We start from the raw sequence: 23,071 nt of genomic DNA on the forward strand, positions 1-23,071 counted from the left end.
AGGATAGGATCTTAAGCTCAAGTCTGCCCCCTGCCCTGCCTCACCACGCACAGTCTACCTGGCTCTCGGCTCTTCCATAGTCTATGCCCCAGAGGCAGAGGACACTCTGTCTTCTCGTTGGAGCAGGTCCTCGCATCACATACACTGGTCAGATATTTCCTTTCTGGGTGGGGTTTAGGGGTTACAAAGATGAGCAGTTGCATCCCTGCCATCACAAGGAGCTTGCAGTGTGACTATGGCGGTAAAGTGCAAACAGAGCCGTGGAGAACTGACACAGGAGGATGGCCTTGAGGCTGCACCAACAGGCAGGAGTTCCTGGGACGACTGAGGTGTTACTGTGATCAAGAGGTCTAGCCAGAACCAAGCTGGGGCTCCAGAGAGCCCAGTTAGATCTAGCACCAATCTGGGTAGTTTTCTGGTCCTGTGGACAGACCTAATTACAGTTGCCCTAATTACAGGCTGACCCTGACAAGGGCTGATCCAGAATGGATAGAAGAGACTCATTCCCGTCAGAGTAATCTGGGAGGCTTTCTGGAGGAGATGGGCTGAGGTGGGTCTGGAGAATGGAAGGAGATCTAAAGGGCTGGGCATTCGGGCTGAGGAAACCACTTGAGCAGAAGCGGGAAACAGGGCATTTGGGAAATAAAGTGCAATCCTGAAGATACGCCGCCCATGGCGTATAGGAGGGAGACGCCAATGAGATGGAACGGTGGGTTTTCTGAAATTCAGGCTGGTGAGTTTAGATTTACCTGAAACAGACTTATCTCTGACTTGTGGTGCAGTCAGGCATGGCTGGATCTGAGCTCATGGTTCAATCCCTTCACTATTCAGATGGGGAAACTGAGGCCCAGAGAGAGTTCACACACCAACGAGGCGAAGGGTTTGGCAACCACCGGGCAAGAATGAGAGCAACAGCTTCTGGAGGCACTGCCCCCTCACCCAACCACGACAACCTTGTCTCCCACCTCCCACGTGGCCACCCAGCCAGATGGGATTTCTCTTAGTTTCTTGAGTGTACTGTGGTCTCCTGCCACCGTCCTCTGAATCTGTTTTTCCCTTTGCCTAGAGCACTGTGTTCCTTCTCTTGGCCAACTCCTGTCACCCTTCAGGCCCAGCATAGGCTTTGCTTCCTCACAGAGCCCCCACTGTCCCCAAGGTGAGGCAGGAGGGTGAGGTGTATCCTCTGTGCTTCCCCTCAGTGTCTCCCCCCCCCACCTCCGTCACAGTACTCATCCCACTGTATGGGCAAGACCCCACTCAGCTAGAACCTCCATCAAGATCATGTCAACTTGACCCTCAGTGCCTGATCTGTGCTGAGTGCATGATACATACATGAGCAAACAAATGAAGGACACTCTCAAGCCCCTTCATCATTGTACATGGAGACCTTGTTGGCCTCTCTCCTGTTTGAGGAGAGAGGTCTCATGGGAAGAGGCTGCCCTGGCCAAGCTTCCTGCCTTTGACCACTGGCCCCTCAGAAGTTGGGCACCTTATGGGCTGCGCAAGGGTAGTCCTTCAGTGAGGACCCGACTTCATCACCTACTCTGCTATCCTGGGCAGATGCTTACTTGGGCAGAGAAAGAGGTGAAGAGCTGAATTGGGAGGAGTATTAGGTGGAAAAGGGCCCTGGGATTAGCTGCCTAGAGGCCTCACCCTCCCCTGAGTGCTTGCAGCAGTCTTGATCTAGGCCACTCTGAGGCACCCATCAGTCACAGTCCAGCCTTACATCATTAATTCATTTGTTCAGCCAGTGATCAGTGAGTACCTAGTTAGTGCCAGATGCCAGGAATATAGCAATGCTCTCAGCCCCAAGGTCCCCACAGTCTAAAAAAACCTGGTTAACTCTGAGATAGGGAGCCCCAAATAGGGTAGGAGAAACACTCAGGAAGTCTGTGTGAGGCAAAGATTGCTTCTGGCTGCGTGATTTATAGGAAGGTGGCATCTCAGGAGATCATGAGGAATTTAGATTAACAAGAGCTGCCAGTCATTGAGTTCTCTCTGTTCCAGGTACTGTGCTAAGTTCTTGACATACATTACCCCCATTTAATTCTCACCGCAGTCCTAAGTGGATGAGATTGTCCCTGTTTTACAGACAAGGAACTAAAGGCTCATAGAGGTTATACGAGACATCAGACAGAGCCGGAGTGCAAATGGAGACCAGTTCGAGGCCCAGCCTGCATGTCTGACACTCTCAACTGTGCCTTTGTGTGGGGAATGGCATTAGAGTGAAGGGGTATTGAGGGAGGCAGAATATAGGAATGTTTGGGGAACAGCCAGTGATTTTGGTCTGCCTAGAATATATGCCCTGAAGGGAAGTGGTAGGGCGAAAGCAGAGAGGTATGTATGGGAAGGGGGCCTGTTCACTGACCCAGTAAGCTTGCCCCAGGGGCCCTGGCTGCCAGCCAAGGAAGGCAGGTGGCCTTTATTCTACAGACTTCGTGGAGCCAAGGAAGATTTCTGAATGGCCGGAGGCACATAGAGGTGATTCTGCCCCTTATCCACTGCTAGTGTAGTGGTACTAGAGGTAGGGGACGCAGTAGAGCCAGAACCAGGGCCTGGCAGACAAAGAGGGCTACGAGGGTAAAAGGTTTGGTGGAAGGTTAATGGTCTTGATCTTTGGGGAGAGTCAAGAGAGAGTTGTCACAGACGACAAGGTGACTGAAAGAGGGAACCCAGGAGCAATATAGGGAGAGAAGACAGGGAAACTAGTTTCCCTCATGTTATATTTGAGCCAGTTATTGAATAATCCAGGCAGTCATACATTTTGGGGTGAATTCTTTCCAGCTCCCTCTCTCTCACTAGGCGGGACAAACAGGACCATATCTCAGCCCTCCCAAACCCCAGAGTGCCTAGGCCAGGGCTCTCTGTGCCTGTAGATGGACTTGCAGGGAAGAAATCGGACCCTCTAGCAGCCTGAGGCCCCCCACACACATTGGGGTATGTGTACATGGGCCTTATCCTTACCTGTATCAGTCCTGCTAAGACCTTTCCCCTGAAATCCAACATTTCTTTGACTTCTTGTATTTTTATTTTATCTTAAAAATTCACATGAACTTGACATTGTACTCCATCATACATCTGTTTGCTTTAATACAAAGGTGCTGCTTTTCCTTACTAATGAGCTTGGCAGATCCTTCAGAAAGAGGCGAGATCATCCTTGGGCTTTGCTTGTATCCCAGTTTGAGAAGCCAGTCTTGCCTGGTGTATAAGGCCTGGTGCCTCCCCTTTCCCTGCATTCCCATGACCCAGAGCTTCACAAACGACTTTCTCCAGCCAGGCTGAGGAGGTGGGAAGTGCAAGCCCATCCCAAAGGGAACAGGGACTCTGGGATCCCCTCCTCCGATCAGCAGCAGTCCCTCCCCACAGAAGGTTCTTTGGTCCTGGCCCAGCTTTCCCCAGTGGGGAGATTAAAGAGAGTTTGGGCGAATGGTAATGGCCTTCTGGGACTGTCATCTCTGCTTTGTCCCTACCTCAACCCCCAAACGCCAAAGAGATGATAATGGTTAGAAGCCTTCCATTCTTCCATAGAGAGCTTTCTCTTACTCCATTCCTCTGAAATAGTTAGAGCATAGTTTATAGATGAGTCAGCTGAGGCCCAGAGAGGCTAAACCACTTACCTAAGGGCAGACAGCTGGAAAATCGGGACACTGGGACAAAGACCTGAACTGCTCTGTCTTCAGCTGCCACTCTTTAAAAATAAGCAGTGCTTCCTCTGTGCCTTGCCTGTGCCATCTCTAGGTGTCTCTGGCCTGTGACACAAGTACGAGTAAAATCCAAGGAAATTGTGTGTCTGTGCTGAGTACCTGTATGTCACTCCAGCAGCAGACACCTCTTCTCTGCAAACTCCCCGACATAGTCTCCCCTGACATACCCCAGGTCCTCATCTCTGCTGTCCCCTTGTCTCAGCCCCAGTGAAGAACTTCAGCATGTACCTGGGGCTGGGCATCTCTGCCTTGGCAGGACCCTGAGGAGGTCAGCATTTCGATCAGGATGCCTGGCTCCTGCTAGAGGGGGCTGAGGGGGCCGGAGTGTTGATTTTGGTGGTCAGGCCAGGCCTTGTTATGCCCTGCACTCACACTGTATGGTTGGGTGTCAGTGGATGAGTGCTTTTGGATAGGCGGGCAAAGCTTTAAGGCAGGAGTCATTTCTGTTGGCCTTGGAGTTGCCGAGTTTTGTCTCCCCCTCCTTCCTCCCTTGTCTTTCTTTACCTGTCCTCCTGGAACAGCTTAGGTTTCCCCTCCAGCTCCCATCCCAAACCAGCCCTGGCCCCTCTTCTCTACCTCATAGCTGAGGAGCAAGGCACCTGGCCTGCTGAGATGAAAGCCCATCAGGTTTGGACTGGCTTTCACTGGTGCAGGGAAAGTGGCCCTCTGAGAGGCTCTGCCCCCTGCCAGTCTCAGTGGAGCCCAAACAAGAGGCAGAGCCTGACCTGAGCACAGGAACCATGTTGTCTTGTTCAGCATCCTACCCACCCCTGATGCCTGGTAGGTTACCTGGTCTATCATAGGACTGTAGGAGGTGGATATTTGTTGGAAGGGTATGAAAATAGGGCAAGGCAAGCCCAGGCACCAGGCTGTGCCTGGTTGGCTAAGGAAATGTGGCTCAGGGGCCATCCCTTTTGTGAGGCCTGGCCCGTGAGTATCAAATGGTTCTTCTGCAGGCCACGGGAGGATACTTGACTGCCCGTTTCAGAGAGTAGGCCCTCTGTGCCCACTTAAATCAGCTGTGTTTTTAGTTGTTGTTATTGTTTTTTTCCTTTCTCATTTGAACTTGGAGTCTGTAATTAACCTCCAATAGGTCACAGTCACTTTGTGGGTGGGAGAGGGGTGGGGAGGGGGCCGCCTGCAGCCTACCAGCATCAGGACAGTGGGAGACTTTGATGATAAGCAGGCTGGCCACATTGTCTCCAGGTGTTGTCCTGCAAAGGGGACTGCTCAGCCTTAGTCATGAGATCAGGATCATTAACCCTTTTAAGAGTTTGCTGCCCCTACCCGCTGGCTGCCGGATGGAGGCCAGGCCAGGTCTTCCCTGGCTGGGCTGCCTGGCGATGTTCTAGGCGTCTGTCTTGCTCTCAGATCTCTGCGGGCTCCACACCCACCGCCCACAGCCAAGAGGAATGAGGTCAAGCTGCTGGCAGTAGTGGTATCTCCTGGCCTCAGGGCTGGGATGTGAGAAAAAAAGCAGCCCTGGTTGTTCTTGCTGCTGTTGTTATCTTCAGTGAGGTGCCTTCCGGGGATTCCCTGTCAAACAGACACAGGCCAGATGCCATGGCTAGGCATGAGGCGATGAAGAAACAGAAGCCACCAGATACCCCATGGCCCAACTCATGGCAACTGAGATGTGTCTTGAGATTTTAGGGGACCCATCCTCAAGAGAAGTATTGTTGTGGAGACCCGGGTCCTCCTTGAGAGACCTTCCTCTTGTTATAAAGCTGCCAAAGGGGGTCTCCCCGTACCCTCACACCCACACACCACACCCCCACGCCAGAGAGCCCTAGTCCTGCTGCTTAGATATGCACTGTTCGAGGAGGAAGGGAGCTGGACAAAGTGACCTCTTCAGGAGTTTGGGAGCTCAGCAGAGAGGGCTTGGTCTGAGGAGGAGACGTTAGGGGAGGTGAAGGGAGACCTGCCCAACACCGAAGGGCCATCAGCTTGCCCCCTGCACCAGTGGGAAAGGAGCAGCCACAGGAATACAGGGTATCAGTGAAAGTCATGGAAGCAGAGTGTGGGAATTCCCACCCCCTTCTTGAGTGCACGGATCTTCCTCATGCTTCTGCCTGATGCCTCTCATCTGTCACTCTCCTGTGTGCTGGGCCTTTGAGAGTCCCCTCTGTGTGGGGAAATATGCACAAACCCTCAGGACTGTGATTCCTCCCTTTGGCTGCAAAGTTGAATTTATAGAGAAGTTTATTGCAGTATTGTTAATATTAGCAAAACATGAGAGACAGACTAATAAATTCATCTGAACAATGGAATATTGTGTGGCCATTAAGATGATTTAGATCTGTATTTCTAGATTTGAAGAAATGTTTTTACAATATAGTGACTGAAAAAAGTAGGATATAAAACATTTTAGAGAGAAAAGTCTTGCAGGAGATATTTGAAAACGTTGACAATGGTTTTCTCTCTGGTGGTAATTGAATAGACTTAAATGTGTTTTTCTTTTTCCTTGTATTGTGTAATTTTTCTACAACAAAAAAAAAATGTATTTCTTATGAAACAAAACAATAACAGAGGAGGACAAACAGAGGAGTGGCTGCTCCATATACTACTAGTCTTGGACAAATCACAGAACCTGACACACAGTAGGCACTCAGTAAATGCACATCAACTGACTTGGGGGTGGGGGTTCAGCTCTTGTGCTGACAGATCCCAACCATCCCAGGAAGCCTGTTCCTCTGTTTAGTTCAGCTTTCACCTCAAGACAACATGGGGAAAAAATACAGTGGTTTCCATACTAGCATTCCATTCTGGGCCCTGGGCCATAAAAGAGACTCAGATAATACTGGACCCAGCTCAGAGAGGGGGCCCAGGCAGAGGCTAGAGCTGGCCTAGTTGTGTCTGAGACCCCATAAACAGTATCTCCAGTTCCTCAAAGGTCTACTGTGTGAATAACCTCTTAGCCTAGATGTCCCCAAGAGCTGGTATTGGATCCAATGGCTGGAAGCCACAGTGGGAGTAGCAATGGTGGCTCAGGATAAGACTGAGCTTAAAATGCAAAGGGAGATCAAGTCGTCTCCTGACTTGTAAGCTCTGATGCCTTCCCATCACAACTGCAAAGCAAATCCAGGGCCATCTTGGAGGGTTGTCCATGCTACTCACCACAGAGCTCTGGGCCCAGGAGTGAGAGCATCGAGGTTCTCTGGGAGTTGTTCAGGGTGCCACCTGGTGGGTGTTATTCTCTTTCCTATCACCTGAGCTGCTGCCCCTCCCTGCCAGGTGACTTGCTTAAAGCCAAAATCATAGCCTGTTCTCAGGGTCATATTCTCTTTCAAAATGCACATCTTTGGCTTTAAAAGAACTGTGAACTAAGATTTTGTTGAGCAGGGACCAGGACTAGATGTTGCTAGAGCAAACGACATGGTTTTTAGTACAGCAGTCCCCCCTTATCTGTGCGGGATACATGCTAAGACCCCCAGTCGATGCTCGAAACCCCGGATAGTACTGAACCCTATTAACAATAATAACTAATAATAAAATAAAACTGTTATAATATACTGTAATAAAAGTATGTGAATGGCTTTGAGGCTTTTATTAAGTAGAATAAGAATTACATGAACACAAGCACAGTCGCTGATAGCCAAGGCAGCTACTAAGTGACCAGCGAGCAGGGAGCATATACAGCATGGATGTGCTGGACAAAGGGGTGAATCACACGCCAAACAGGACGGACAGCACAAGATTTCATCACGCTACTCAAAACGGCACACAATTTGAAACAGGAATTGTTTATTTCTGGAATTTTCCATTTAATATTTTCGAACTATGGGTAACTGAAATCTCAGAAAGCAAAACTGTAGATAAGGGGGGACTCCTGTATCTCAGTTGATCCTTGTGAGGAACTGTTAAGAGGTATAAAAGAAGACTCTTTGTAAAGAACACAGCATGATTCAAATGTATGGTTTAATTAATTTATTTATTTGTTATAGTGACATTGGTTAACGAAAATATATAGTTATTTTTATTTTGTCATCCTTTAGACCAGTGCTGTGTACTAGGTATATAATGTGATCTATATATATATATATAACTTTAAAATTTCTAGTAGGTATATAAAAAGTTACAAAAGGGGATGGGGCATGGGCAGAATAAATCCAGACTTCTTGTCTTTGCTCACGTAGCCACATACCAGGCTCCCCTCATTTCACCCCTGCCTTCCAGAATCTTCCAGCCACATGGGCTTCTTTTTTCCAGGCTCCCTAAGAGCAAGCCCCTTATCTGTCTGGTTCACTACTATATCCTCAGGGCCCAGAACAATGCCTGGCATATAGTAGGTTGAGAAAGTGAATGAATGAATGAATGAATGAGGAACATGTGAACTAGATGGGATTGTTCGGAAGTGAATGGACTATCAAGACCCCTGAACAAGGAGATGAAGGAAGGTAGTGATATAAATAAGGGAGAATGATGCTGAGGCGTCAGTCGTATTTAGAATAATGAAGTTCCAGAAAGTCCAACAGATTGATAGCTTGATATATATAAAACCTCTGGATATCCAAAAAGAAAAAACTTTTAAAAATAGATGAAGCAAGTAACTGGGGAAGAAATGTAGCAAAAGGTTAATAGTCTTAATATTTATAAAGATCTCTTATAGATCAATAAGATGAGCACCCAATAGAAAAACAGAGTACAGGCAAGAACAGACAATTCAAAAAGAAAAAATACAACGGGCCAATACACTTATAAAAAGTGGTCAGCCTCACCAGGAATCAAATAAATGCAAATTAAAACAACAGAGACATTATCTTTAGCCTGGCTAATTAGTGAAGATTACATATGATAATACCTCATGTTAGTGAGGGTGTGGAAAAAACAGGCACCGTCATTCACTGGTGGGAGTGCAGGTTGATGCAACCTTTCCAGAAGGTAATTTGGCAACACGTAAAGCTGAGGAAGATTGCAAACCCTTTTGACGCAGCAATTCCACTTTTAGGAAGATTGCCTTAGGAAATAATTGCCGATAATAATAACAATAATAGCTAACCTTTATTAAATGCTCTGTGCGTGCCAGGCTTTACATGCATTATCTCATATAATCCTCAAAGCCATCTTCCCAGGAGACGGGCGCTATTATCACCTGTCTTTTACAGATGAGGAAACTGAGGCTCGAAAGAATTAAGTCAATGACCTGAGGACACAAAGCTAACAAGTAGCAAAGCCTGGATTTGAACCCAGGCAATCTGAGTCAAAAGTCACACTGCTGTACAGCAGTGTACACTGGGTGTGTGCACTGGATATGTAATGTATACACTGGATGAAACTGCAAGGATCCTCCTCTGGGCTCGTTTATGAGGGGGAGGGGAGGGAGAAAAGAAAACATAAATTGTGATATACCCATACAGAAATATAATGCAACCATGAAAAATGATGCTAGAGGAAAAAAAAAGATCTCTGAAAGGATATAAAATTGGTTGCCTCCTGGAAAGGCAACTAACCATGTGGCTATGGTCAGAAGCTAAAGGAAGACTTGTTTTTTTAAGTCATATACCCTTTTTCACGTCTTAAATTTTGAATCATGTGAATATATTATCTATTAAAATAAGTATAGATCTATAAATACATATATATAAAGTTATGTGGAATAAGTTCTATATTCCTTTATTTTTATTTTATTTTATTTTATTACTTTATTTTCTTGAAATATATTACTTTATTTTCTTGAAATGCTACTCAGCGTTCCAAGAAAAAAAAGTTTCAAGACCTTTACTTGGACAATCATACTGAAGTCAATGAAGATATTTCTTTAACTGTGTTTACCTATATGCTCCATAAACTGATTTGCTCATGGAACTCTTTTCTCAAATACTATCTGTTATCATCTGTCTGGATATTCGTGTCCTATATAATTCAGTTTGGGAAATATTATTATTAATATTTAATGCCAAGATGAAAGGCTTATATTGTTTCATTAAATGAAAGAAACATGTTACTGGCAATGACTCCTTTTATGTTTGTTTCCAGTTTTTATTGTATTTTTTTTTAATTTTTTAAATTTTTATTGAAGAAATTATTTTAATTAACTTTAAAAAATTTTTTCCCCATCTACCTCAATGATTCCATTTTGTTTAAAAGTAAGTGTGTGTGTGCCTGTGTGTGTGTTTTATTTCTGAGTACTAGGATAACGGATGATTTTGTTTTCTTTTACCCATTTGTATTTTTAAGTTTTCTAAAATGAACAAAATCATTTTACGAGAACTGTTCTCTTAGTCTATGTCATACATTTTTTAAGGCTTTGGGAGCCTTTTTAGGATCCCTTCGTCCCTGCACCCCACTCTCATCTACTCCTTGCTTACAAGCAGCAGCTCAGGTTAGGTTCAGTGATGGGCCCCTATCTATAGCCAGGCCCTCTCACCTGCCTTTATCTGGAGCTAGCTCAGGTGTGTTGCTCTGAGTTGTTGAGGGAGGGACTGATGGCCTAGATGGGGTCAACCAGTACCCAGATAATTCCCTGGCCCTAGCACACCCTCTTTTCTGCTGCTGGAAGGATAAAAACAAGGATCTCCATTCTTCAAAGGTAGACAAGACTGCAAAAGCAGACACTAGCCTGATGCATTGCAAATCCAGGTGTCTGGGCTTTAGTCCCAGCTCTGTCGCTGCCTGGCTATGTGACCTTGGTCAAGTTTCACTGAGGCTCATCTTCATTATCTATGTCAGTAATGACTCTTGCTCAGGAACCAATGAGAGCATGAAGGCATTGCGTGTTCTGTAAAGGGCTATCCCAAAGGAAATTATTATGTACCCTAGCAAGGAACTTGGGCTTGCCCTCATCACCTTCCTGAGGACAGAGTACTTTTTCCTTTCCTTTTTTTTTTTTTTTTTTTTTTTTTTTTTTTTTAAGGTTGTTGGAGGGAGAGGAGCTAGGGGATAAAGCATGGGAGACCCGGGCATGTGAAAATAGAATGGTGTTTAAGAAAAATGGGAGAAGCTTCTAAGTTCAACATTTGCAGCCCTGCATCCGTGGCTGGGCCTGTGTGCACCAGTGCAGCCCCATGCCTTTTCCCCCACACAGCCATTCCACTTCACTCATTCAAGTCAGCCTACCCCACTGGACCACATGTGATTCTCCCAAGCCACAGCCATGACTCTGCCTGGCCCACACTCTCCCTTCTCCTCCTAGCCCCACCCCTTAGATCTTAACTGAGTTCTCTCCTCCCCCAGCCCTGGTTGGGGTTGCTCCACTGGACTTCAGCATTCCCAGTTCTCCATGAACCATGTTGTGATGTTAATGCCAGGGCAGGTGCTATATCTGTCATCTTGGTCCACCTTTGTCCTCTGGGCCCAGCGTAGGCCTGGGGGGTGCTGAGACAGGAGTTATAGGTCCTTAGCACTGAAGTCAAGGAGCTTCAGTTCCCCATCTATAAATGGGTTTAATCGTTGCAGTGAACTCATGGGGTTATTTTCATAAATCAATGCATATAAAGCTCCTTGTACCATTCCAGGTATGAAGGAGACTCTCCACAGGTAATAACCACACTGACATCATTGCAGACCCTTTGTGAATGCTCATGGAATTAAACTAGGAAATGACACCAGGAAGGGTGGCTCCTCAAGCTCACCCCTGCACCTCTCCAGGCCCAACCCAAGGACAGTGGCCCCTCCTCCACTGCTCATGCTTGATACTGTCCCCCACCCACCACCATGCTCACCTCTCTGCCTTATACCCCTACAGCCACCAAGCCCAAGCTGAAGAAGATGAAGAGTCAGACAGGACAGGTTGGAGAGAAGCAATCGCTGAAGTGCGAGGCCGTGGCCGGTAACCCCCAGCCCTCCTACCGCTGGTTTAAGGATGGCAAGGAGGTCAACCGCAGCCGAGACATTCGCATCAAGTATGGCAATGGCAGGTGAGCAACAGCCTTCCCTCCCTCCTGGCATCTCCCTTCCTGATAAGGTGGGGCCTCAGTTGGAAGAACTCTGTGCCATGCCCCAGATCACCTGCGGATCAGGTTCTGGTACCCCTGCCTTGCCAAGCCCAATTTTTTCTTGCAGTTCTGGTCCTTTCTGGTTATGTTGACTCACTGTCTTCAGACTATAGATGCTTAATTCATGTCTCTGGATGGTTGAAAGCAATTTGATTGTCAAAATCAACTTTACCTGTGGAAGTCTCCTTTTGTCCCTAAAACTTCTCAAAGGACCTGCCACAGTGTCTGAAAGCCTGCCATTTTGGCAATCTTTGGTGAAAGAATCTGCAGAATGCATCTGGGAGGTGATGCGTGATAATGGGCTGGTTTCTCAGCTCAGCTAACTATACTGAGCAGAGAGCTAGGTGATGGGAGAAGACTGGTGTTGGAGGCACCTTTCTCCCTGCCCTGCAAGTTTATTATCTGTTCTCCCAGCTTTAGCCTCTTTTCCTCCACTGCCCCATTCTCGGTCATCCCCACCTTTTCTGGGCCACAGGCCCCCTTGTGAATTCATAACATAACATCAACTGTGTGCCAGATGCTCTGCCAGAGGCTGGAGATACACCAGGGATTGGAATTGACACGGTCCCGAACTTCACAGTTTCTAGTCTAGCTACTAGTGTATAATCTGGTAAAGGCCTTAACCCTTTCTTTAGAAAGAAATGTATCTCATCCACCCAGTTTTGCTTACAATTCTGGAAGTCTACAGTCACTGACTCCCGTGACTCTGACAGGGGACGATGATCTCTCTAACATGGGCATGTATCTGATCTTCCATTCATTTACTTGACAGATCTTGAGAGCCTGCTGTATGCCAGGTACAGCCCAGGCCTTGGAGCCCTTCCGACTCCTCTTCCTGGCCTCTAAGTCACTGCCCCACTTTTCCCCAACACCTCAAGTGCTCCTCATTCCTGCCCTTTCCTTTAATGACCCTGGACATGGGCCCAGGCTGTTCCCTATGCTGGCAGCTGCCCCATACACACACACACACTCACTGTCCCTTGGAAAGTTCTCCAAGGCCCAGCTTACAAGTCATATCCTCCACACCTTCCTGAGCCCTCCAGGCAGCTCTTGTCATCTCCCGTTGTGGTGCCTTAGACACAGTTCCATTGCCTTGTTGAGGGGGATGGGGGGAGGGCGGCTGTCTCTCTTTCTAGCATGAAAGAGCCTCAGAGTCTACACACACACACACACACACACACTTCCCCCTCCACTTTATGGCTTGGCAGAGGAGATCAACATCCACATGTAGAATTAATGAGAATTTTGCAGGATTAGCTCTCCTCTCTTGGGTACAGAGTGACACTAAGACTGGGGGAGTCGTTCTTTGGGTTGACCTCAACTTTGAGCGATTTAGTGTCCGGGTAAAGCCTCAGTTTTATCTGACAAGCAGGTAACCCAGTCCAGAAACAGGGCCTGGTCAGCTCTTTTCCTTCTGGATATCAGGGACCCCTAAGAGCCTAAGGGTGCCCCCGTCCCTTTCTTGTCAGAGCCCTAACCTATCTGCTGCCTTTAGGAAACTTCCTTGCTCCATTCATCCTGACCCTGGGCTCCCAGCAGTGAGTGGATGGGGTGGAGGAGTAGGCTATAGGGAATTTCTGATTCCCCTGTTGTGACTCAGAGAGAGCTGCCAGCTCCACACGCACTTCACCTTGTGTGGGAGCCAAGGGCAGGGGCAGGGATCTCCTTTCTGGCAGCATCCTCTTTCCTTCTGCCCAACTGCAGCTTGCCCTCTAGCCCTCTTACTTAGCACTTCTTCTGCCCAGGCTACACTCAGTCTTGACATCACTCTCAGCCTGCAGAGACCCCCTCCCCGGCAGGTGTCGTCTGTCTCAGGGACTGCTCCAGGAGGTGTCTCACCCAAACCTTCTATGCCAGGAGAAAACTGGCCCCCCAAGCCCTGGGCACAGGGCCCTCCCCTGCAGAACCGCGTGTTCTCGGCCCTCTTAGCACTTCTTCTGCCCAGGCTACACTCAGTCTTGACATCACTCTCAGCCTGCAGAGACCCCCTCCCCGGCAGGTGTCGTCTGTCTCAGGGACTGCTCCAGGAGGTGTCTCACCCAAACCTTCTATGCCAGGAGAAAACTGGCCCCCCAAGCCCTGGGCACAGGGCCCTCCCCTGCAGAACCGCGTGTTCTCTTATTTATGAGGGGCAGGCTGGAACAGGCCCCTCGGGCAGGCAGAGGGAGGTAGACACTGAGGAAAATGTGTGGACGGGTAGAGGACGTGGCCGCCCAGATCCCATCTCTGCCAACACAAAGCTAGCTGAGCAAGGAGGGGAGGGACGTCTATCACAGGGGCAGACCTGGGTCAGCACGGCGAGGGGCTACCAGGCCTGCCAGGAGGTAAGAGAGAGTCCTGAATCCCGGGGGCTAGTGAGGAGAAGAGAGTGTAGTGTGTGTCATCCCCAGCCCCTCTGGTCCTTCAGAGCCAGAGGGACCCATAGAGCCCCACCCTTCAGCTCTGACCCCAGGGCCTCTTGTGCAACTCTGGGGCCTACCTCCCTGAACTGGCAAGATCATCATCATACAGCTGGTACATGCAGGGGTCATTGTTCTGTCCCCTTGCCTCTTTCTAGTTCCTCAAAGGGGAGGGGCTCTCCCTGAGCCCTGTGCCTCCTTTCCCCAGGACTCACACTTTCATGTGGGAAGCCCCTCCTTCCAGGTAGCTTTTATCCCTCTGGATATCTATGAACCTAGCTCTGCCTTGCCCTGCTACATATGATGTCATCTAAGGGAAGATTCTTTGAATTCAGCTGTGAGTGACAAGGAGGTTCTGACTGTGTGTCCCCTCTACCTTGACCCTGTGACCCTCAGGTGACCAACCCCCCCCCGCCCCACACACACACACACACACTTTCTGCTTGTTTAGTGTCAAGGAAGAGCCGGTGGCCAGGAAGCAAGAGAAGCCTAGTCCCGGGCTTTGTGGCATCTAATTAGGCCAGGCAGGAGATGCTTTCTCAGCCAGAGGGGCCTCCAAGGCTCTGTTTAATGAAGGGGACAAACTTGAACTGACAGAAGTGGGTTGTAGACAGACATCAGGCCAAGGAGACACTGACTGGCTTGAGCCAGGAAGGATAGGGGGGAGTCAGGCAGCTGTCACCATGGCATCAGTAAGGACACCATCACAGCAACAGGGTCTAATGACAAGACAACTTCATGGACCCTTGTTTGGGGGATTTGGAATGAGTAGGTCTGGGAAGAGTCCCACTCCTAGAAACAGAGTAGGGGGCAGCCCGGGAGGCAAGTGCTCAAAGCACAGCCCCAGTAGAGATGTGGCTCAGTTTATCATCCCCTCCACACCTGTCCCAGCCTCTCTGCTCACCTCCCCTTTCCTCCTTTCCTCATTGGTTCCCTGACTCTGGTCTACACGTCTGGGCTCAGAACATTAAAAGCTGTGCCAGTCAGTACCCTTGGACAAGTTCAAAAGCCCCTCTAGAACTCAGTTTTCCCATCTGTACTGTTCTGTCCATCTCCAGATTAGCTGTGAAGGTCAGGTCAGGCCACTAGAATAGGATCTTTTAGTTCCCTGAGGTAAGCAAGCTCCCGGCACTCAGAAGGCACTCAGTAAACGTTTATTGAATGTGAATGAATGAAAGCCCCTTGGAGACACCACAGAGGGCTAATGTGAAGTCGCGGAGAGCCACAGATTGGGACTGAGAAGCCGGACACAGGTGCCATGGGAACCAATTAGAACAGGCCCTCCCCAGGTACCTTGCATACCTAGAATGACAGGCTGCCACTTTTTTTCTTTCCTTTAGAAATGTGGAATCTTTTACATAGTTCTTACACATTGGTTATGAAAGTTTCCCAGCAAAAACGAAGCCTCTTGTATCAGGCAGTGCAGAGGGGGGAGGTGGGATGTAAGGCCATCAGCCTGAGTAACAGTATGTACCTTAGATGTTGAAGCTAATAGCATATTAAAAAACATGGAATATGTAAAATAAAAGGATTTTCATATACATCTTAATTTAAAATAATTAATGTATCAAATCCCTGTTTCAGACTTGAACCTAAATATCAAATTTAAGAGTCCAGACTAGTTACTGTTACCATGGTTCTTCCCCACATGTAACACACAAACTATTAAAAATAATTTTAAGACCTTCATATTCTTAAATCTAAATTTGTGAGGTATTTCCACAGAAATCTTCCAAATAATCTTCTAAGGGAAGGCTAAGTAGCTGGTGAGCCACTGGCTGACCTGTTGGGAGTGTGGGGGAAAACACCAGGACTGGGGGAGGGGCACTGAAAGAAGAGGAGGGAGGTGGCCATGTGACTTCCTAAGGGATCCCCAGAAAAATAGCTGCAAATAAGGCCCAGCCCTGGAAAAGTAGATGTGGGGATTCATAGATTTAGAACATATGTGTAGCCACTAGCCCCACCCTGTGTTCTCTCGAGTGCCCAGGTCTCCCTCCAGCTCCAGGGACTCAGCGTTCCACCCAGACCCCAGACTCTACTTCCCATCCACCCTGCACAGCCACTGCGGCTTATGGGAGACATGACCGCTGGGTGACCGCTGGGGAGCCACAGCCAGCCTGGACCCTGGCTCACACCTCTCCCCCTCTTATTCTCTCCCTAACCAGAAAGAACTCACGACTGCAGTTCAACAAGGTGAAGATGGAGGATGCCGGGGAGTATGTCTGCGAGGCCGAGAACATCCTGGGGAAGGACTCGGTCAAAGGCCGGCTCCACGTCAACAGCGGTAGGTGGTCCCCTACAAAGGGAGGGGTCCTACAGGGGTTCAGTGGGGCGGGCCAGTCCCCCCACAACCCTCAGAAGGCCAGCACATGATCCGTCTTGCACTTGACCCCCCTCCCTCCTGCTGCTGCCATATCAAGCCCCGAGATCTGGGCCGATTCAGAGAAATGCAGTCGAAGCATAAATGTTTAGCTTTGTTATCTGGGCCTGGAAGAGCCGCCAGCTCTCATTTTAAATACCCTAAAAACTAAATATTTTGAAATCAAGAGGTGGGGGTGGGGGAAGGATATTTTTAGAAGGTAATTATGGGAGGCTAGGCTGCCAGGAACTGGGCTCCAGGGAGAGGCAGGCCCAGGATATGTGTGCGAGCTGCCTGCCTGTTGCCTGTCGCTTTGCTAGGCACCCACGTGCAGGCAGCTGTCCTCACAGCGCCAAGGTAGGAGGCTCGTGTGTCTTTGGCCCCGGGGACAGCTTCTGTTCAGTGATGACAGGCCTCTTCCCACATGTCATCCTCTCTCTTGAAAACTTATAAGGTCAAGAGCTCAGGTCACCCTATTGTCCCCTCTCTGCAGTGGCGGGTCCAGTTCGAGCATGGAGGCTGCCTCCTGCTAGGCTGTGCCCTCTGGCCCTAGTCATTTCCTTTGACTGGGGAGGCACCAGAACTGCCTGTCCTCAGGCTGCACCCCTCTACTCTAGCGGTTGCACAGGCCTCTTCCCTCCTCCTGACAGCCACAGAGTGAGCATACCATTTGGCTCTCTGGTTATTTGGGTTCACTTCCAACTCCTGCCTTGTCATAGATTCTAATCCTGTATCTGTCGTCACCCACCTGTATTTCCACCATAGAGCCTTCTAGGTCTTTCTAAACCTAACGTTGTGGAACATCCTCTGTCCTGAGCCCTGCCTTTGGAGGAAGACCCAACTCAGACCCTGTCTGCCCTGTGTTATGAGGGACCCCTCGCTCTCCCAGCCTTTCAGGCTCCTCCATCCCCCTTACTACTGTAGCAATTGGGTCCTGGTCAGGCTTCTTTCTGGATCTTGCTCACGCGTGTCCTTTACATTCCAATCTCACCTCAGGAGCAACCTTGGCCCAGGTTTCATCCCTATTTACCTGAACCAAAGCAAAAGCCTCATAAGACACTTATCCTGTCATGCACCCACCCCATGGAGCCACAAAGACTTTGTCCCATAGCCCAGCTCTCAAGGAAAGGTACAAATGATCTTTCCAACCCTGACTGCAGCTAGTCCCTTACATCTCATTCTTATTCTTCCTCCCACACCATCTCGCCCAGTCAGCCTTCCTCCTTGACCACTCCAACCTATCACAGTACTACTCCCAGCTCAGGCCCCATCCCTGGGCCACTTCTTGGCCAATCGTGGTCTTCGTGTATCTCTTGAATTCTAGCCTTCGATGATTCTTCAACTCTCATACTGTTGCTGAGCTTCCTCTGTGGGTGTGACCTCCCCAGTGGAATGATGAGCCTGAGAGTGGGAGAGCAGGGATGATGCCTTCTCCCCAGGAGTTGCAATAAACTACAGTCACTGAGAGCATGCTCTGTGCCAGGCTTCCCATTATCTCTTGAGCCCTTACTCAAGGCCATGATGTATTTTATAAATTATGAGACTGAAGGTCAGAGAGGTTAAATATTCTGCCCAAAGTCAAACCGCTGGTTAGTGATAGAGCTATACAATGTAAAATTAGTTGGCAAACACTGAATCTATTCTCTCTGGGGGGCCCGCGTACCACCTTGGCCCTTGGGCCTAGCACACTGCCGGGTTCATAGCAGGCATCTGGGAAATATTATATAAAAGGACTTAGAACCTGCTACAAGTTCTTTAACTGCCTCCACAATGCCCCAGGTTGGGCATGGTTGCTGTGGGGGTACCTGGGCCCCCCACTCATCCCAACCTGCTCCAAGCCTGGGAACATGGGCCTCCCAGGAGTCCAGCACCTGCCACCTCAGCCAGAGTGGGCAGACAGTCTCAGGTCCACTTTGGATTTGAGGTGTCCTGTTTTATTATTCAAGACTTTCTTGGTTAGAACTGACAAAAACCCAACTTAAAACTACCTGAAGCAATGTATTTATTGGCTTATGAAACCGAGACATCCAGAGGTAGAACTGGCCCTAGACGCAGAGCAGGGGTCAGGACGCTCTCTCCCACTGGTGTTGGCTTCATTCTCCCCTACTGGAAAATGGGCTTCTCCCTTGTTTGGGGAATGGATTGGGGAGAGGAGGCCATGGCTTCAGACAGCTCCAGATTTACATCATCCCAACTCGACACCCAGAGATAGCTTTGTCTCTGTCTATTCAGTCACAGGGATGGATTCTGACTGCCCCTGCTTAGGTGATGTGCCTCACTTGGCCCAGTCACTGTGCTCAGGGGGATGGGTGCCATCCTTGCCAGGCCTCTAAGTGTGCAGAGGGGATACTGAGAGGCAGAGGATTATGAGTGTGGCCCTGCCAGAACTATGGCGGGAGGCGGCGGGGGGTGGGGGAGGCTTGCTGTTAGCAGAGGAGGAGGGAAAGGTTCCCAAGCAGAAAACCACATTAGTGCCCTCTTGCCTTTACAGGGCTTGGGGCCTGAGCCTGGGGACTGTTGTGAGAACCCCTCAGATAAGCTGCAACCCACCCCCCCATGCAGGCTCTGGTCAGCCCTCAGCAGCCCAAGTTCTGATCAGTTTGGGAGCCAGTGAAGCTTTGGGCTGGCCCTGAGGGCTTCCCACAGGGTTCCTTGCCTCCTGTCCCTCCAGGCTAGCAGGAGAGTGGCAGGGCAGAGTGGTGAAAAGAGTCCAGAGCTTTGGTCCTAGCTTTGCAATGCAACCCTGAGCGAGTTATTCCACCTCCCTAGCCTTAGGTCTTCCTATCTGAAGCAGAGCTAGATGATCTCTAGGCTCCTTCTACCTTGCTCATAGATAAACCTCTGGGATTCTGAGTTTGATGCTGAGGCTAACATCCTGTGCACCTAGCCACCACACTACACACACACACACGCGTGTGCACGCACACGCACACATACACACACCACATCATACCACACCTCTTCTGTTGCCCTGTTGAGTCCATGACAGGCAAGAGCCTACCCTTGATGTGGGGAGATGAACAGGGCCACTGCAGGGGATGTCATTTTCCCAGCAGAGATGCTCAGGCTTCCTGTTTACCCATGGAACCCAGAAGACCTGCAGCAACCACACCCTGGGGAGGCAGGTAGAGGGCGGGTAGTGGGCAGCTGTGCCTGCCCCCCTCTGACACATCCCAAGGTGGGTTGGCTTGGCCCGCCTGGGCCCCAGGGTAGCCAGGGCTAGTAGGTGGGGAGGCCAGAAGAGGGCATGGGAGGGCTGGCAAGGAGCAGTGGCTGCTCAAGTGGCATCACGGTGGCTCTTGGCTGCCTAGTGTAGCTCTGTTCTGGTGAGGCTCAATTCTCCTTCCCCACATCACAGCACACCCTTCACAGCTCAGCCAGCTCACAAGAGGCTGCGTTCCTGAGTTGGCTGCGATGAAGAGGAGTCGGCAAGAAGTTTGTGGTGCTTTTAACAAAACAATCTACTTGGTCCAACCCACTTTTGAGTTAGAGAAACTAGCTCCTCGTCCCCAGGGGAAAGAGAACTTAGAAATGTCCTGGTGGCTGTACCAGTTCCGGGATGTCAGGCTAGGCCTGTTTTCACCCAGAGGGCAGCACGTTCGACCTGAAGTGTCACAGGACCATGGAAGCCCTGGAGAGGTTTCTGGGCCTGTTCCTTACCTGGGGGCTTAAAAAGGCTAGCTGTTTAATCACATACACATGCAAGCATGCGCACGTGCGTGCGTGCACACACACACACATGCAGTAAGACCTTACTCAGCAAGATCTTGTTCTGAGCTCTGGGGAGTTACTGTCTGGGCTCCCACCAAAGTTCTTTAAATGACAGAAGCTAAAACCTGAACTCAAAGCATCTGCCTGTTCTAACACACTGAAGAAAAAGTATAGATAACTTTACCAAAGGGAAAGGGGGCATTTGGGCAGGCAGGAGAGGAGCCTCGATGGATGAAGAGACTCTTGATCTGGGTCTTGAAAGATAAGCAGAGGTTTTTCCATGAGCAAGAGAGAAAAACAATTACAGCAGCTGGCAGCAGGGAGAGCCTCCCCACAGCATCAGCTTCTCTCCTGACCCACTCTCCCTTCAGGTCCCTCATAAACCCACTCACACCAAGACGTTATGGCTGATAGAGGCTTCCTGGGTTTATCCTGCCCAAGCATTTTTTAAATTCATTTTTTGAGGTCTAATTTACATACCATAAAATGCACTCTTTTAAAAGTATACAATTCAGTGGCTTTTTTGTATATTCACAAAGTTGGATAGTCTTCACCAATAATTCTAAAACATTTTCATCACCTCAAAAAGAAACCCTATACCCATCAGCAGTCACTCCCCATTTCTCCCTCCCCTAGCTCTTGGCAACCACTAATCTTCTTTCTGTCTCTACGCATTTACTTACTGACATTTTATATAAATGGAATCATACAATATGTGGCCTTTCATTAGTAGTTTCTTCCACTTCATATAATACTTTCATGGTTTATCTATGTTGTAGCATGTATCAGTACTTCTTTCTTTTTATGGCTGAATAATATTCCACAGAATAGATATACCACATTTTGTTTATCCATTCATCATTTTGGGTTGTTGGGTCATTCGAGTTGTTTGAGCTGTTATGAATAATGCTGCTATATCATTCGTGTACAGGTTTTCGGTTATCTCAGGTATATATATACCTAGGACTGGGATTGTTCCATGTTTAATTTTTTGAGGACCCTCCAGACTGTGTTTCAAAGTGGTTGTGCCATTTTACATTCCCACTGGCAATGTATGATGGTTCTAATTTCTCCTCATCTTCACTTGTTATCATCCATCCTTTTTGATTACAGCCATCCAAGTTGGTGTGAAATGGTATCTCACTGTGGTTTTGATTGTCATTTCTCTGATGACCTCCCAGGAATATTTGCATTTCAATAGGAGACAATGCTTTAATCTACAGAAAAGTTATCTTATCAGCCAAGGTTCAGGAGTGAACAAGACAGACATGGCTCCTGCCTGAATGGAGCTTACATTCTAAGGGAGGGGCTAAGCTTTAAACAGCTAGTAATGGCAGAACTAATCATTTAATTATATTAGAATCAGTATGACAAGTACATGTGTATGAAGCTAAGAGAAGGAGTAAGGAGGAGCCTGAACAGCCTTCTCTGAGACACTGATATTTTGAAAGTCCTGGACAGGAAGGTACTTGGCTTGTTAGATGAGCCGGACTAAGCCAGTGTAGTCTGAATATACTGCAAGAGAGGGACAGAACATGAAGCGGGAGAGGTGGGGAGGCCCAGATTAGGCCTGGGAGGGGTGGAGGGACTCTATTCTGAGTACACATAGAAGCCATTGGTGGTTTTGATCATGAAAGTGATTGATCAATTTACATATTTTAAAGACCACTTTGGTAGCTGCAAAGTAAAAAAGTTAGAGATGAAGGCAAGGGTGAGGGCAGAAAGATCAGTGAGGAATCTATTGTGCTCATGCACCAGCGAGACCATGGCCTGGGCTGAGGAGGCAGGAGAGAGACATGGATGGAGCCTTGTGAGGAGGTAAAAAGGCAGCCTTCTGTGACATATGGCAGGGGGAACAAAAGAGGCCAAGAATCAAAGATGCCCTGTAGGTCATAGGTTTGTGCTGTGAAGTCACTGGTGACCACGACTGGAGGAGCACGTGGCTGGGCAGGTGATTGGCAGCTGAGTTTGGGGTGGCTCGGAGCCATCCCAGTGGAGGTAACAAGGGAGCAGCCAGACTCTCCAATTTGGAGTCCAAATGTGTCATCTTCACTTCCCCAAACATGGGAGAACACAGTGAGGAAATACAGGTATGCTGACGAGGGTGTACAGACATGTTGCCTTGTGAAGGCCCTGCCATCATGGGTGTGACCTTAAGGTACTTATTTCTAAGGTGGAAAAGGTTATGGTCACTTCCTCCCACACCCTCTGTGACCAGCTCCCCAACTGGCCTCCCTTTTAGCCTTTCTGGGGCCCTAGTCCCCATGACAACATGGTTCTGGCATCCCAAGCCAATGCATCCCAGCTGGGGCCCCGTCTTCCCTCAGGAGTTTCCTACTGCCTCCCAAGGCCTCTATGAGCACAGTTGACAGCTATGGTTCCTGCCACCATCTTTGCTGCTGTCTGCTGCTCACTTAGTGCTACAGTGGACAGGCTCTGCCACCCGTGACTGCAGTAGAAGCCAAGCTGAGCCTGGCAGGTCCAGGCTGAGATTTCTCTGGCTTAGCCAAGGCTCACAAGAAGACCCAGGCCTGTGGCCCACATCAGTTTTGTGTTCATCTGCTTATGTCAAGCTTTGGTGCTGACATGCTCTTCCACGAGGGACTGGCTGGCTGGCAAGAATGCTCAATCAGGCATCAGGAGTTCAGAGGTCTTGTCACAACACACATCATAACTCTGGGCAGGCACTTCCCTGCTCTCTTTCCTCACTCTCCCTTGGCAGTGTAACCAAAGGGCAGAACAACCTCTAGCGTCCTTCCAGCAACAGGATTTTATAACTAACAGGCATGGTCACCTCAGCTGTTTCTCTTCTCTGTCCCTTTCTTAGTTCCCTGGGTCTCAGTGACCCAGAATTGGGACGGAGACCAGCAAGAGGCCTCTCTCAGCCAGCATGTGGGTCCCAGCTGGGTGTAGGGTTGAGCGTAGGCAGGATACCTCAGCAGGGGTGGGGCTTAAGGATGCCAG

General features: G+C 49.0%; 1 protein-coding gene across 1 annotated transcript in view; it reads left to right on the forward strand.

Moving 5' to 3' along the window:
* The window catches only part of NRG2 (neuregulin 2), a 163,291-nt gene that overhangs the window by 119,130 nt on the left and 21,090 nt on the right, over positions 1–23,071 (forward strand). The window contains exons 2-3 of the mRNA XM_006923329.2: positions 11,389–11,560; positions 16,203–16,321. Coding sequence (XP_006923391.1) covers positions 11,389–11,560; positions 16,203–16,321 — 291 coding nt within the window. The remainder of the gene's footprint in view (positions 1–11,388; positions 11,561–16,202; positions 16,322–23,071) is intronic.

This window comes from Pteropus alecto, unplaced genomic scaffold (genome assembly GCF_000325575.1).
Source record: "Pteropus alecto unplaced genomic scaffold, ASM32557v1 scaffold78, whole genome shotgun sequence".
NCBI lineage: Eukaryota > Metazoa > Chordata > Mammalia > Chiroptera > Pteropodidae > Pteropus > Pteropus alecto.